Below are 17,153 nucleotides of genomic sequence, written 5' to 3' on the forward strand. Positions count from 1 at the left end.
TCAAATATAATCAGTTTTTCTGATTCAGTACCATGTCCTTCATATTTATATTTTTTTTTAAAACGAAAAACCTTCCATGTGGTAGGTTCCATAATAGTATTACATTATTATGAATGTTTGCAGAGCATTCTCTAATTGACATTATACGAGAGATTGCTGCAAACTCTCGTATTTGCTGAATGTCGGATGATGTCCTCTTCTTTTTCATTCTTTTATTATTTTATATTTTCGTTTCAATTTGGGTCACAATCTTTTGAATTAATGATCAATGCTATACTTAGGGGCCGTTTGATTTCATAAATTAGGCATTATAATACCAGCATCAAATTTAACATTAACAATATAGGAGTCATTTGGTATGATAGATAAATAAAAATAATCATGGGATAAAAATTTAGTATATATCGCTTATCCATTATTTGGTTACTAATCCTGGAATAAGTTATCCTAGGATTACAAATTACCGGGAGTTATACGTGCCAGAGGCTGGAATAGTAATCCCAGGATAAAGCAATAAAATTGACAATCCCAGGGTTAATACAATAAACACAGTAAAAAATAATACCAGAATAACTAATCTCAATATAAGTAATCCACAGTGTTTTGATACCCAACATAGATGACTCGTTTATGATGGAGCACCAAGATATGAATTATGATGCAAGTCGCGAGATGTAAATCTCCATCGGCTGTCACTTTAACCCCGGCACATAATCGACCTTGCTTTGCATATCTTTCAGTTGTGAATATATCAGATCCTAAGAGTTGTGCAACTGGGTGTTCCTTACTATATCTTCACAGCTCGACTGCCCCTTTGCCGTTGACAAAATCCATGACTTCCAACATATCACATAGTCTTTAAAGTTATGTAATGTGCAAGAAACTTCTGGTTCTTCGAAACTGAAAATTATTTTGCAAATGAAAAGGTGAATATCAGTTTCTGATGGACGGTATACGAGAGTAAGTTCTTTCGTATAAGATGGCCATCACGATAGTATCTATCTGTGACATTCAAGTTCAGTTCTGTAAATTAAATGCAAAGCGCTCACTTTCTCAACATCTGCAGGCTCTCGCCTCTGCTTAGCCAACTGTTGATCAAACTGGGTAACTGCTGCATAAACTCCTCAGCAGATGCACTGACCTGAAAACATGGAGATACAATTCTAACCGTGATGTAAGAAAGTAACACACATTTCCAGAAGGTTACTTTACTTGAAGATCTATTGAAGATACAAACAGATCTCTTATTTATTTATCATTTTGTATTTAAAGTAGGGAGTGTAGAATGCCGAGTATTTGAAGGAATGATGGTATGGAAAAGTAGAAAGTTCCTTTTTTCCCCTAGAAAGTTACTTGCCGTAGCTAGTAAAAGTTACTGTCATGTAGGAGGTTACGAGTTCGAGCCGGGGAAACAACCTCTTGCAGAAATGCAAGATTTCTGCAAGATAAGGTTGCATACAGTAGACCCTTGTGGCCCGGCTCCTCCCCGCACCTCACGCAGCGGGAGCGTAGTGCACCGGGCTGCCCTTTATTCTTGATCTTGGATTGATGCTCTACCTGGGGGAATGGAGATTACCAGATAGAGGAGAATTTTTCCCTTACTTGATGAATCTTGATGTGGAAGCATGTAAATTAAGTTGAGAACTATGCAAATTTTTTCCAACTATAGGGGATTGATGCTCAAACATCACACAGCAAAGCCAAAGAATTTTAGGAACATGACCTTGCAAAAGAATCCGATTAACGATTTGAACAAAGGAAATAACAATTAAAGTATTCATTTTTTTGGCAAAACAATAATACATAAAAACGAATATGATAATCAATTATTTGGGAGAAAGGCCAGTCCTTCATTCACATTGAAAAATTGAGTAAACTAATTAAAGAAACAACATACTTTAGTTCAGAGAACCATTTTAGAGCCAATTAAACTGTAAAAGGAACCACCGTAAATGAACAAGTCAAAGAACAAATTTTGAGTATAGCATAGAACTTCAAAGGCTAACATTTGTATCCAATGCAAGACTTGAAGATAAGCTTTTGGAAAACGGGTAAGATAGAAGTTGCTCATGCGGGTAAAGCAGTTCAGTCTATTGACCAAAACAAACCTTGAACATGGTTATACATCACTTTTCAGGGCAAAGTTGTTATGATCATTCACTTTGATCGGAAATGCCTGTGGAATGTCATGGATTTTCATTTTTCAGTGACAATATTAGTCTTGCCTGCACTTCTGAAATCGTTTCAAAATGGCAGATTAACTCTTTGGCCTCCATAACTTAAATAGTGGCTATTACTTCATCGTAATTTCCCTCAATTTCTAGTATTATCTTTTCATTTTAGAGTTTACTAATTTTCAAGTTCAAATACCTGATTTTGCGAGTACTTTAAGGTAAGAATTGAATTATGATCGCATGATTCCAGGATCTGATTGGAGTATCGAAAATTTAAACTTGTTCACATCCTTTTCAACTCACCATGGTAAATCATGGCTCAGCACAAGTGGACAGATGGAGAATCAATTGACAAAACTCATTTTTGATATGTACATCACCCATTGATGAGCTCCTGTCAAGGGGAGAAGAAGAAACAAAACAAAAAGGAAAAAAGAAAGAATGAGAGGAAAAAATTTATTAGTTTTGGAAGAAGACTTGATAGCTAATAGAAGGAAAGAATTATATAAAAAGAGGGAACACAATTTCACTACCAACTAGAATAAAACCAAGTAATGAGGTATATACCTATTATATTTTAAGCTAAAACCCTGGGTTTACAAGAAAGAGCTGTGAAGTTTCTGAAGACACTGGCCACTCTCCCCCGGAGAGTAGAATGTGACCTTTGTTTCTTATAAGAGGAGCAACTGGCTTCATTGGTCATGGAATCATAGTGTTCACTATTGTCATATCTGCCCGTCCTTATCCCAATGCAATGTTCTGTTGGTTCATCATTATTTTCCCTCATTTGTAACAAGGCCTGAAGCTCAGTTTCATCTTTATAGAACAAATGAAGTCCAAACTCCTTCATTTCTCCACAAAAAAGTAGCCTAATAAGTCCATAGTCATTTGGTGTTTTTCCATTTGCCTTAGATGTATCCCATAAGCCAGCAAGAGTTAAAAGGAAAAAATGAATAGTTGATTCTGTATCATATTTTGAATGGTTGCATAAGGCAAGTTTCTGGGTCATCCACGACATCTCATCATTACATAAGGGAATCAATTGAGCTGTGATTTCAATTAGGCTGCCAGAGTAACATACAGCAAATCCCAAGAAGTTATCATGTACATACCAATTTTCAGGCAAATTGACTGATACACTTGTATCAATTCCGTGATAGTCGAACCAACTCGGGATCTTCTTCCCAGGATGCTCAATGGTAAAAACTCTCTGTGACAAGGAATCTGAAGCAGAGATGTCATGCTGCAAGGAAATGATATTCTGAAACAGGCTATGTGCAAACAAATTATAGATCGAATCATTGTACGCGTCATCCTTATCGTACAGCGGTGTGAATATCAGCCACTGTAATTTCTTCTTCCTGGTTGCTAAATTATGAATACTTTTCAGAACCATATGACAATCTGCATGCAATTCGTCTAAATCTGGTGGAAGTTCTGGCAACTGTGTAAGACTCCTGCACTCTGTTAAGTACAAAGATCGAAGCGCACCAAGTTGGGTTATGCTTCTAGGCAAATGCTCAAAATTATTTCCCCTGAGATACAATACTTCCAAAGAGGATAAGCATCCAATGTCTTCTGGAAGTCCTCCATCCATTAGATTACAGTAACTGAGATTCAAAATTTCCAATGAGTGTAATCCTTCAGCCACCGGAGGGAACACAAAGTTCACTTCATCTTCGAGGCCTACTTCTGATTTTTGTTTTGCGAAGCTCAAGAATCTAAGCTTGTTCAACCGCACAATAGAAGATGGAGGTTGTGAGATTAGAGTATCTCTGGCATCAAGCCGCTCCAAGTTTTGTAAATCCCCTATAGCTTCTGGAAAGCTTACAAGCTTTGAGCAACCTGATACATCTAGATTAACCAAACTTTTCAACTTACAAATGCTGCTGGGAAGTATTACAAGGTTCTCTAAATCTCTCAATTCTAGATCCCTTGTCACACTGTCGAGCATGTGAATATCTGACTCAAATTTCATGCTTCCCAAGATTTCTGGAAAATTTTCTAAATTGGAGCACTCATGTAGATACAGATATTTAAGGGAATCGATGCACAGAGCTGGAAACCTCTTAAGGCGTTTACAATTAGTCAATTCTAATGTACAAAGCTTTCTGAAAAATCCTAGGGAATGATGAACCTCTTCAAGATTTATACAATTTGACAGATTCAAAGTCTCCAAATTTGGCATCCCTACGAAATCTGGCAACTCTTTTAGCCTCTTGCAATTTGTTAAGTCCAAGGATCGAAGAGCACCAAGTTGGGCTATACTTGGAGGCAAATGCTCAAAATTATTTCCCCTGAGATACAACACTTTCAAAGAGGATAAGCATCCAATGTCTTCTGGAAGTCCTCCATCTATTACATTGCAAAAACTGAGATCCAGATCTTCCAATGAGCGTAACCCTTTGTTCACCTGAGGGAAAACAAAGTAACCTGCAACTTGGCCTTCTTCTGATTCTAACTGTCCAAAACTCAGAAATTTAAGTTTGTCCAAGCATACAATGGAAGACGGAGGTCGTGAAATTAGAGTACGTCTGGCATCAAGCTTCTCCAAGTTTTGTAAATCCCCTATCTCTTCTGGCAACATTTCAAGTTTTGAGCAATCCGACACATCTAGCTTCACCAAGCTTTTCAACATACCTATGCTGCTTAGAAGAGCCACAAGGTTTTCTAAACAGCTCAAATCCAGTTTGGTAATATGAGTTTGGAACTGGATATATGATGGTAGTTCCCTTATCCCGGAGTATCCCATGTCAATCTCTAACTCCAGCTTCATTCTTCCTACGATTTCCGGAAATTTCTCTAAACTATAGCAACCATGTAGATACAGATATTTGAGAGATTCCACGTTGACACATGGAAACCTCTTCAGGCGTCTACAGTAATTCAAATTCAACCGAATGAGTTTTCTGGAACATCCCAGGGAATGGTGAACCTCTTCAAGATTACTACATTTCTCCAGATCCAAATACTCCAAATTTGGCATCCCCGTGAAATCTGGTGTGCATATCAGGCTTGTAGAGACGCTGAGACGTAGCTTTCGTAGATACCTCAAATGCTGTTCAGAACATAGAAAGAATGAGATAGATAAACAAGAGCAACCAGGTAAAAGAATCATCATAAAAATATGGTGCTGCCTAGGATTTCAATAGTACAAGTCATGCCTAGTGGGCTATCTGTGAATCTAGCATTTATTTGGCTAAATACATATACAGCCCCTAAAGCTACAGCTACTTTTTCATTTAGACACCTTTTGTTACTTTGGGTGCACCTCTACGACTCAAGAGGGGAGTGAATTGGGTCGTAGCAAATTTTCGCGATCTCCTAAAATTAGCCTAACTTTTGCTCCACGAACCTGGTTTCCTATTGAACACCTAAGGCATACATATATATATATATATATATATATATATATATATATTCTCATATCTTACTAGGAAAATGTTTGAATGAGTTTTAAAATTGAGCTTTTTAGTTAAAATGATGATAAGAAGATCTGGAAAAAATCCTCTCAAAAAAGATCTGAGAAAAAGACATTATAATACTCTGAGAACAACCCCAAAATAACACATCAATTTGAGTTTTTCTAATTACTCTCTTCATCCCAATTTATGCGACGTGTTTGATTAGGCACAAATTTTAAGAAAGAAAGAAATACTTTTGAAACTTGTAATCTAAAACAAACCATTAATGTGTGGCTACAAATCATCTCATTAACGGTAAAATAAAAAATTAAAGTTAAATTGTTTCTACATAAAAAGGTGTCATTCTTTTCTAGACAAACTAAAATTAAAAGTATGCCATACGAAATGGGACAGATGGAGTAACTTTTTCATTTAAGGACATGCATCATGATAAGAATGTGACACTAACACTTAAAAGGTAAGTTCTATGGAGTGGTGGTTAGACCAACTATGCTATATGGGGCAGAGTGTTGGCCAGTCAAAAACTCACACGTTCAAAAGATGAAAGTAGCCGAAATGAGGATGCTTAGATAGATGTGTGAGCAATACTAGGAGAGACAAGATTAGGAGTGAAGATATACGAAGCAAGGTGAGAGTGGCCTCTGTGGTGGACAAGATGCGGGAAGCGAGGCTGAGATGGTTCGGGCATGTGACGAGGGGAGCACAGATGCCTCAGTGATAGCTCTAAGAAGAGGTAGAGGTAGATCGAGGAAGAATTGCCGAGATGTGATTAGACAGGACATGACACATCTTCAGCTCACCGAGTATATGACCCTAGATGGGAGAGCATGGAGGTTGAGGATTAGGGTAGAAAGTTAGTAGGTAGTCGAACGATTTCTCTCTTTTATGTGGGAGAGTATAGTTCTAGTTTAGAGCACATTATATTATTATTATTATTATTATTATTATTTTACTTTGAATATCTTAACTACTTTTGTTGTCATTATTTTTCTTTTCTTCAATATTTTCATTTTAGCTTTTTTGCTCTAGTATTTTTCAAATTTGTTCTGAAAACACTTTTCTTGAGCCGGGGGTCTATCATAAACAACTCCTCTACCTCACACAAGTAGGAGTAGGTATGCGCACACACCACCCTCTCCAGACCTCACTTGTGGGATCACGGGTATGTTGTTGTTGCATCATAATTCTTGGACAAGCTAAACGGAAAGTATCTCAAATAAAAAAAGCGATAATATTTGCTCAATATCACTATATTAAAGTAAACAGTTAGAGGGAAAAGGGGGGAAAAAAATAGAATTCAGCATGTACCTTTCTTCCCATCCATAAATGACGCAGTGAACTGGACCAGAGATCAAGATGAACAAGCCTTTTGGGTTCAAAATTTTCTGGCAATGACTCCCAAGGGTAGTGCTTCCAGACAAACCAACGCAAGCTATTGGGCAGGTACTCGATAGAGCCATCATGGCAATTGATAGAACATATGTACAATATCCGAAGTCGTTTCATATTTTTCATGGCCTCTTTGTTAAAGCATAGTTTTTTAAAATAAAGAATCCAGATTGCTTCTATTGCCTTGGTCCCCTGGTAAAAAGAACATTAGTCTACAAAGTATAACTTCAAATGTCATGTAAAATCTGGTTGCCAATATGACTATTTTCTCAATCCTTGTAATGCCAAATTTTGTCATGTTAGTAGTATTTATTATTGCACTTGAATATCTTGAAGAACTACCGCCACTGAAAAAATCTAAGGTGCAACTTTTTTTTTTTTTGATAACCATGGTGTTCGGATGGTGGGAGGGGTCTCGGACCATTTTCCTGTCATGATGGGGTTGCATCAGGCGTCGCTACTCAGCCCTTTTTTGTTTGTCCTGGCGATGGGCGTACTGACTCGCCACATCCAAGGGGAGGTACCGTGGTGCATGTTATTTGCAGACGATATTATTTTGATTGACGAGACGCGAGACGGTATTAACGCGAGGTTAGAGGTGTGGAGACAGACCCTGGAGTCTAAAGGTTTCAAGCTGAGCAGAACCAAGACAGAATACTTGGAGTGTAAGTTTAGTGATGCTACTCAGGGAGTGGAAGGGGAGATGAGGCTGGATTCACAAGGCATTTCTAGGAGGGGGAGTTTTAAGTACCTTGGGTCTATTATACAGGGGGATTGAGAAATTGATGAAGATGTCACACATCGTATTGGGGCGGGATGGATGAAATGGAGACTTGCTTCTGGTATTTTGTGTGACAAGAAGGTACTACCAAAACTTAAAGGTATATTTTACAGAGCGGTGGTCAGACCGCCTATGTTGTATGGGGCTGAGTGTTGGCCAGTCAAGAGCTCTCACGTCCAGAAGATGAAGGTAGCAGAAATAAGAATGTTAAGATGAATGTGCGGGCACACCAGATTAGATAGGATTCGGAATGAAGTTATTCGGGACAAAGTAGGTGTGGCCCCTATTGAGAACAAGATGCGGGAAGCACGGCTTAGATGGTTTGGACATGTGAGGAGGAGAAGCACAGACGCTCCGGTAAGAAGGTGTGAGAGGTTGACATTGGAGGGCCTTAGGAGAAGTAGAGGTAGGCCGAAGAAAGTTAGGGTGGGGTGATTAGGCATGACATGGCGCAGCTACAGCTGACCGAGGACATGACCCGTGATAGGAAGGTGTGGAGGTCGAAGATTAGGATAGTAGATTAGGTAGTCTAGATTATTCATACCGGTAGTGTTAGTGGTTAGTAGTAGGCTTATTTGAATACCTGTCGTTTTTGTTTTTTCGATCATCTTACTATCTTGTTGTGTATGCTGCTTTTACATGGTTTTTCGGTGTTGTCCCGTTTTATTTCTTGTTATTATTGTGGTATCTATGCTTACCTGAGCCGAGGGTCTATTGGAAACAGCCTCTCTAACTCCACAAAGGTAGGGGTAAGGTCTGCGTGCACACTACCCTCCCCAGACCCCACTATGTAGGATTATACTAGGTATGTTGTTGTTGTTGTTGTTAATCGTGGTGTTCGGGTCAGCTTATACGCACCTACCACAATTAAAAAAATCTAAGGTACAATATTAGTTGTCTTTTTTAAGAAATATGTTGCTTAAGAAAAACATTTTGTGCAATTAATTCTATAATTCTACTTTCTAATAACACATTTTTTGAGTAGTTCTTTGGAGTCAAGTCTAAAAGTTCTCATGTTGTGATAGAAGAAAATTGTAATTGAAACGGCACCAATAAATTGTTACATGTTTAAATATAAAAATTATAAATGCTAAAGTGAATTCCTGATTGAGTTATTATGTACAACACATATTGCAAATTTCAAGTTAATCCAAATAATGAAATTGGATAGATTCAGTGGCTGCTAGACAAATTGGCTTAATAACATAAGAAAAACGAATTAGGCAGCATTAATAAAGTGCCTATTAGACGAATTAGTCAGTTAGCCAATTAAACTTACTTTTGCTTACTGGAAAAATGCATAAGTACCCCCCTGACCTATAGCCGGATTACCAATTACACACTCTACCTTTGCGGGGTTTTTATTACCCCCGAACTATTTTAAAGTAGAATTATTTGCACCCTTAAAGCTTACGTGGCAGAGTGTGTATTTCACTCTCCTTGGGAGAGTGGGAAGCAAGAAAAAACGATTTTTAGATTATTGTTTTTTGCTTTTTTACCATTTTTAGTGAGATATATAATTTCTTACTTTTTTTTTCCTTTTCCTTTTTCTTTGTCTTTTTCTCTTACTTCTTTTTTTGTTTCTTCTCTAATTCCGGCGGATATGCACTCGATAGCGACTTTGTCTAACCATTCTTCTTCTATTTATTCTGTTTTTCTTCTTCCTCTTTCTATCCTTTTCATTTTTGTGTGTGAAACGGACCTTCAAACGGAATAAAATCAATCGACCATAACCTTGACGGTGACCTTGAATCAAGATCTAGACGAAAATTATACCGACTCGACCAGATTTGGACAACTGTTTCGGGTGTAAAAGGGGTCGTTTCGATGGAGGTTTGTGGCTGGTTTTGAAGGTTTTCTACTGTTTGTTTGGAGCTGGTTTCGAGGGAGGTTTTCAGCTGCGGTTTGGCTGAATTTTGGGACTGGATTTGGCTCGTTTTGGGTGTTGTTTCACTGCGTCTTCAGACTGTTTCGCTGATCTTTAATGGCCAGCTTTCGTGGATGTTTTTTTGGCTGTATTTTGCAACTGATTTTCAGTAGTTTCGAGGTTGGAGTTTGGTGGTGGAGCTGGGTGGAAGAGAGACTGTTTTGGATGGAAAACAGAGCTGTTTTGCTGGGTTTTAGAGCTTTATTTGGCTGGTTTCAATGGAGTTTTAGGGAGGTGATTTCGGGTGGAAGAAGGCAGCTGTTGGAGGAAAGAAAAAAAAGTTTTTTTTTTAATGAAATCTGATTTGTCAAGCGAGTGTGGTTCACTGCCCAACAGAAATTTGGTTGTGGCACTTGAAGGGTGAATTTATTTAACTTTAAAATAGTTCGGGTAACAAAAAGCCCGCAAAGGTAGAGTGTGTAGTTGGGAATCCGGCTATAGGTCGGGGGATACTTATGCATTTTCCCTTTGCTTACTAAAGTAAACAACTAACACGACTTACGTGTGAGATTATGAAGCAAGAGGAACTTGGCATTCTCCTTATATGTCTTTGGAAAGCTAGAAAACTAGAAGTTGAATATTATTGCATTGTTTAGCCTATTTACCGTATTGTTGATCATCACTTCTTCAAAATCTTCAGCAAGCCATAACCTGCTACGCTCTCTTGGATCCTTTTGTGGGTTCACTACATATTTACCCATATCTTGTAATAAGTCATGCATTTCAATTGTATCTTTTTCAGAGATGAACACAAGAGATTTTTCAATTAGGATACGCAATCCGATATCAGCTCCAAAATCACAGCTCTCAAGAATTTGCATGATCTCATCTTTTCTTACCCCTCGTAAGAAGCATGCTATATCTAGAAATATCTCTTGTTGTATGGGCTCTAATCCATCATAGCTAATTTTGAGTTTGTCAACAATTTCTGAATTAGAGTTGTTTTTCATTTGCTCTATAGCACTTCTCCACTCAGTTATATCCCTCTTATGTAAGAAAGAACCCCACACTTTCAGGGCTAAAGGAAGGCCTTTAGCATGACTTACTACCTCCAACATTAGCTTCTCAAAACGCTCATCTGGAACTTCTTTCTTGAAAGCATATTGATTGAACAATTGAATAGCTTCATCATCAGCTAGTGTAGTCACTTCATATATTAGATCATTCTTCCATATCAAATGTTTGTCTCTAGTTGTCGCAATAATTCTACTGCCATTGCCAAACCAACCAAGATCCCCTGCTAGGTAATCCAAATGATCTTTGTGATCTATGTCATCAAGCACAACTAAAACCTTCTTAAAACGAAGTCTACGAGCCATCAGGTGATTTCCGTCCTCCTTGTTATTCACGTAATTATCTTTTTCCCTTAACAATTCAGAGAGAAGAATATTCTGCAAAGAATGCATCCCACATTTATTTTCTTTAACATCCGCAAGGAAACAAGCAACTTCAAATTGATAGGAGAGTGTATCAAAAATGGCTCTTGCTATTGTCGTTTTACCGACTCCCCCCATGCCCCAGATTCCCACAATCCGAACATCATTGATTTCTAACTCGAGTAGGGACTTTACTTTCTCGAGATGGGTATTTATTCCCACAACATCTTGCAAATAAGATAAAGAAATCTTGCATAATTTGGACGAAATTTGGTCAACAATCTCATGAATACAGTCTGATTCAATCCTACAAGAAATAAGAAGATTGTTGATATACACAAGTAAGAAAGTCAAGAATAAGAAGTATTTCACACTGTAGAGTGCATAATTATGATAAAAGGAGTATGCACATAAATCAAACTCTTGAAGAACTAATAAAAATATTACCTGTGTAACAATGGCATTGACTAGTTAAACTGATAGGAACATGCCTTCTTACTGATAGAAACATATATAATCAACCATCATTCTTTTTTATAGAAAAATATAAAATAAAACATTGTTAACGTCTAAATGGCAACCAAGGATATTAGATTGTGCATCCAGAATTCTTAGCTCATAAGCAAATTGATTTAATTTCCACCTTTCTATATTTTGGTATAAATGATAAATTTATTTAGTGTAGATTCAGTTTAACTCATCTTTAAGGTACAGATTCTTTGTTCTATGGTAGAATATGTCTAGTCTTCACATCAGCATCAAAATTTGAATGGAAATTATTCATCTCGCAAAGGAAGATACAAGAAGTATTCTTGCATAATATGGAATAACTTTGGTCGACAATTTGCACAATATTCTCTAATTCAATCCTACATAATAAGAAAATAATTGTAGTTAAATGTAAGAAAGTCAAGTACTAGTAAGTATTTCATATTGTTAGTGTGCATAAATATGATAAAAATATTAAGCACATAAATCAAACTCTTGAAGAACCAATTGGAATGTTTTTCTTACTCACCCTTGGCGGATGTCATATCCTTTTAGATTTGTTGCGGCAGTTAGCGCAGTCCTCCATCTTTGCAACTTCCGCATTCCTTCAACATCATCGACTTTACACCTTGACTCATGTTTGTCAAAGGCTTCAGCAAAACTCTCCTTTTGGTATCGAACTGCTGATGGATCCACATCATAGAAGATTGGTATTACCAAGGTTTGTCGTCCAAATTGATTAGTGTTGCATTCCATGATCTTCACTAGTTCATCCAAGCACCACCTGGATGAAGCATAATTCTTCGAGAAAATGATGATGGCAACTTGAGACTCTTCAATAGCTTTACATAGTTCTTCTGAGATCGATGTGCCATGCTCTAGCCTTTTACCATCTTGAAAGGTGAATATTCCCCTGTTTTTCAAACCTTCGTACAAGTGACTTGTAAATGTTTTGCGGGTGTCTTCACCTCTAAAACTTAGAAATACATCGTAATTCCATTGAGGAAACTGCGAAGCTTTATCAGAAGAAGAAGAAGAAGATGATGCCACGGATTTAGTTAATTTGTTGAAAAGAAAAAATAAGAGTTGTGTGGATAGATTGTAGTTGTGGTAAGAGATCAATTGATGATATTTCAGACAAAGTCATATACAGGAGAAAAGAAATAAACAAGTACCATTTCAAATATGAAAGCTTCTATGAAGATGGGTTCTACTCCAGTTGACCAGATTTATTGCTATTGGATCTAGTCAACTCATATAACATATATATCAAAATTTGACACCTCAATTAGGAATAATACCTATTGAACACTAATAAATATCAAAAAATGCATCTATTGAACACAAAATGCTGATATTGATAAATAAAAGTGTTTCCCCTTCCCAATAATAATCTTTTTTCTTTTTTTGGTTAAAAAAACTCACATTTTTGCTTAACCATCTTCTCCATTTCACCGTCTGTAACCTCCAGTCCGTCAAACAGCCGCCGAACGACCACCACTTCACTGAATATAGAACAACTCTAATGACCTTCAACTCTGCTGCCTTCCTCCATTGGTCAACCACAGAGCCACCATCTGTTAAATCCAATAGAGAGCCCTTGATTCCATAGCCGCCGAGTCATCACCAAAATTCCACGGCCCAACAAACCTTTAATTATTCTGACCTTGAAAACCCTTAATATTGCAAGGGACCGACTGAACAAGAAACAGAACAATACTATTCTTTAGCTAAAGGATTTCATCATTCAGTGTAACGATATGCTGCCATGGCGGATTTGCAGAAAATGAGAAGGAAGAAGGGAGTACAAAAGGAGGGAGAGCTAAACGGAGTAAAAACGAGTCAATGTATAATAAAGGGAAATCTATACCATTATCATCAACTAGAAACCTTTTCTTTTCGGCCTCAACTTATTTTTACTAAAATTTATTTAACATTATATGCTCAATTAAATCCGACCCCATCAAGCGCTAATGGGTCTCACCCAATTCCCTTTTATTTTATCGGATCCCTTTTATTTTAAACTAAATTAAACACATTCATTAATTAACCTAACTCCCATTCATTCTTTCCTTTCATACTCTACCAAAAATACGATCCAAACCAAATTCTCAAATCTCACCTCTTCGATTCCTTCCATAAAATCACTCCAATCATAATTTTCTCTTTATTCTATTGCAAAATCGGCTCTAATATAATGCAAAGAAGTATGTAATCTTTATTTTTATGCAATTTTCGTCTTCAATTTCAGTAGGGCATTACAATCTAGGGTTTAATTTGATATTGTGGTATTACAATCAAGGTCAGCGCAGAACCATTAGTTATTTGTTCGTCACAATCCAAGACTAAAGGTTAGTTCTTTACCGTCTTTAATTGATATTTTTGGTAGTTTAGGTTTTTGTAAAAAATCGGTCATTGTACAAAATTATAAGATTTTGATTTTGAAACTTGAGGGGTTTGCATGTCGATTTTAATACTAAAGTTTTGATTTTGCGTGTTTACACTGATGTGTTCTTGGTTGTAAGTAAATAAATAGTTTTTTAGTGTTGCCCTATTTTCGGCACAATAATTTTATTGTTGGGGATTTGTCTGAATTTATTGTTATTATTTATTTGCATTCACGTATGAGTGTGTTTATATTTGTGACTTTGAGATTGTTTCATGGTGGGGTCTTAGAGATTGAAAGTGGGGAACCAAGACATGTGGGTGAGTAATGACTGAATATGTGAATGTTGATGTGGATACTATATCTTATTTTGAGTTGATGGACTATATTAAAGAATTAGGTACAACAGTAGTTGCACATTTAGTGTTAGGACACCTAACTGTAGCATTATAGAAAATATAAACAATGACATGGAGCTTTCAAGAATTTCACAGTTCTTGTAAAATGGAGCTATTTTGGAAGTATATGTCCAGCACATGGGTGTAGAGGAATCTCGTTCAGCCTTTAATAAAGGGAATGGGACCATTGAAGCAAATGCTAGTCAAAATATTGGGGTTGGTGAGGAGGCTTTAAGTGGTGCAGTAGCAACTTCACCTGCACCTACTGATCCAGCAGCTCCTCTAGCAGATCAAGATCCAAATTCATCCTCAACTGAGGAGGAATCTGATAACTCAACTGAAAATAGTTCAAATTACGAAGACAGTAATTTTTTTGTTGATGGTGTAGAGGATTATGGCAATGATACATGAAGAGTTCATAGAATTTAGGGTTGAGAGAAAGTTTTTCCATAGAAGAAAAAGAAAAGAAAGAGCTCTTACTGACCCTGATAATGTTCCATGCGGTGTAACTGGACCAGATTTGGGGTTTGATGAAACTGAAACAGGTAAAAAAGTATAGAAGGTAGGATAGGGGGTGATAAACCATATTACCCAAGTTCCGATGCTTGTAGCTTTGAAATAGATTAAGATGAATGTTGGGTTGAAGATGGGGAAGAAGTTAGGGTAAATCTACTAAGAAGAAAATATTCTTCTACCAAGAAGGTGGTTTATGATCCCACAGCTAAACAAGTTGTGTGGCAGCTGGGTATGTAAATGAGCCAACAAGAGTCAGGGTGAGGTGTAAGGATAGTTGTTCATGGTTGTTGTATGAAAGCCTTGACACTTCAAGTAATAATTTTATATTTAGGACTTATAATCCAGTTCACAAGTGTAATAGGGCCGCCAGAAATTACCTGTGCAATTCTAAATACCTGGCTAAAGTGTTTAAAGATAAAATAGTTTAACAACCAAATATAAGAGTGTTCAAGTTACAAGAGTTAATTAGGAAGAAATATAAAGTGCATGTTGGTAAGACCACAACTAGGAGAGCAAGAGCCAAAGTATTGACAGAAATTATAGGTGACCATATTCTTGAGTTTGGAAGAATTCTTGATTACATAGATGAATTGTTAAGGACCAACCCTGAGAGTACATGCGTAGTGAAACTTGGTGAAGCTGATGAATCTGGTAATGCAGTATTTCAAAGTTTCCACATCTGTTTTGGTGCATTGAAGAATGTATTAATGGGGTGCACGAAATGCATAAGTTTAGATGGTTGTTTCTTGAAGGGAGTTAGTATAGGGCAGTTATTAGTTACTGTAGCTAAGGATGCCAACAACCAAATGCTTTTACTTGCTTGGGCAGTAGTGATTATGAGAACAAAAATAACTGGACATGGTTTGTGTCTTTTCTTAAAGATGATTTGGGATTAGGGGATGGCAGGGGTTTCACCTTGATTACAGACATGCAAAAGGTATATCATTCCAGCCTTTTTGATATTCTTTTTTGTGTTTTCATGTTTGATTACTAACCAATTTCTTTTTCTGTAAGGACTTCTAGCAGCAATTCAAGATATTATATGATGTTGGACATATTTCGATATGTGTTGATGTTACTTTACCCATATTTTAACCACTTTTTGATGCTATTTGATCTTTAAAATGCCCAACATGATTTTAATTATTAGTTTTATGACTAATTGAGTTGTGTGTGATGATTTAGGGTGTTTGGAGTGCAAAAATATGAAGAAAAAGTACTCTAGCTAGAGGAAGAGGGGTTGGATGCGTCGCATCCAATCTAGAAAAAAATCATATTTCGTGCACCCTTAGCAGTGAAGTCGGCCCATAGCATCCGCCTTAGCATCCGCACCTGGGCAAAGCTGAGATGGAGGAACAAAGCATCCACCCTAGCATGCGAAGCTGAGAAGTGGAGGACGAGGTGGATGCGACGCATCCACCCTAGCATCAATCCCTGAAGCTGATTTGGATTAGAAATAGGAGAACTTTGGCCCACGACTTTTGTGCGCAATATATAAGCCAAAAACGCCTCTTTTAGGTCATCTAATAGATTGGGAAGAGGGAAAAAGCCACGACAAAGCTGGGGAACAACGGAATTCATCTTGAGTTCTTATTTTTCCTTCTTTTATTGATTTTTATGCACTCTTGTGAATTATTTGATGATTGCATGAACATGAGTGGCTAAGAACCCTATTATTCTAGGGTCATGGGCGATACATGAATGTTGATGTTTGAAGTTTAATTTGACAAAGTAGATTTTATCATATTGGGTTATTTATTTAATTCTGTTTTAATTAATTTGCTGAGTAGTTAACAGTGAATTACTATATACGAATCTAGAGTTGAACTCGAAAGTGAAAATTCTAGATTGCATATATAATTAAATAGAGCAAGTTCTTGAACCAGGACATCGGGGAACGGATTCGCAATTAGGATAGAAATATACCTAATTGTCTTGCTCGGTTGAAATACAGGAAGTATAAATGCATTCTTGTTAATCTTAATTCCATATACATATAGGTATTAAGTTAGCTTAAATAGGCGAGTAAGGACTCGACAGATTCTTATGAGTAATATCAACCCTCTCAATCAACAATCCAGATAAATCAATTAGTTATTTTAAGCTAAGAATGCAACATGATTGTTAGTTAACCTGTGACCCTGGAATATTATATCCCATTGATTGTTATTTAAAATTATTTAAGTGTTGTGTTGATTTCTAGTATTTTATTAATTGATAGTTTTTAGATAGTAAATTAGACAATTATCTATTTTATAAGAAATCGCTTGAATCGATAAGCTATTTGAGTTT

The 17,153-nt window shown here is 36.8% G+C and overlaps 1 protein-coding gene and 1 long non-coding RNA gene across 4 annotated transcripts; one reads left to right on the forward strand and one right to left on the reverse strand.

Annotated features, from left to right (window-relative positions):
* Positions 1-370: 370 nt before the first annotated feature.
* Positions 371-13,071, reverse strand: LOC104093628 (TMV resistance protein N-like). 3 transcript variants are annotated; one of them, XM_009599401.4, is made up of 8 exons: positions 12,987-13,071; positions 12,091-12,577; positions 10,302-11,379; positions 6,908-7,180; positions 2,742-5,232; positions 2,478-2,568; positions 1,050-1,141; positions 371-900 (listed from the first exon to the last, which is right to left on the reverse strand). In XM_009599401.4, exons 1-5 carry the CDS (start codon positions 13,009-13,011, stop codon positions 2,752-2,754), a joined length of 4,344 nt encoding a protein of 1,447 aa, XP_009597696.1. In that variant the 5' UTR covers positions 13,012-13,071; the 3' UTR covers positions 371-900; positions 1,050-1,141; positions 2,478-2,568; positions 2,742-2,751. The 3 variants fall into 3 exon arrangements, with proteins under 3 accessions (XP_009597696.1, XP_033511393.1, XP_033511399.1); XM_033655502.2 differs by having other exon boundaries at positions 1,050-1,163; XM_033655508.2 differs by lacking the exon at positions 6,908-7,180.
* A 482-nt stretch (positions 13,072-13,553) lies between these two features.
* LOC138903530 (uncharacterized) lies at positions 13,554-16,605 on the forward strand. Its single transcript, XR_011412721.1, has 2 exons — positions 13,554-13,912; positions 16,047-16,605. It is a non-coding gene; the product is annotated as an uncharacterized lncRNA (long non-coding RNA).
* Positions 16,606-17,153: the final 548 nt, after the last annotated feature.

This window comes from Nicotiana tomentosiformis, chromosome 12 (genome assembly GCF_000390325.3).
Source record: "Nicotiana tomentosiformis chromosome 12, ASM39032v3, whole genome shotgun sequence".
Classification (NCBI taxonomy): domain Eukaryota; kingdom Viridiplantae; phylum Streptophyta; class Magnoliopsida; order Solanales; family Solanaceae; genus Nicotiana; species Nicotiana tomentosiformis.

Excerpts from the sequence above, each read along its gene's own strand:
- LOC104093628 (XM_009599401.4), bottom strand. The coding sequence starts at position 13,011 with ATGGAGAAGATGGTTAAGCAAAAAT. Across the intron at positions 12,578-12,986 it reads GAAGATGGTTAAGCAAAAAT|CTTCGCAGTTTCCTCAATGG; the intron begins GTGAGTTTTTTT and ends CTTCTGATAAAG. Across the intron at positions 5,233-6,907 it reads ATTTATGGATGGGAAGAAAG|CATTTGAGGTATCTACGAAA; the intron begins GTACATGCTGAA and ends TGTTCTGAACAG.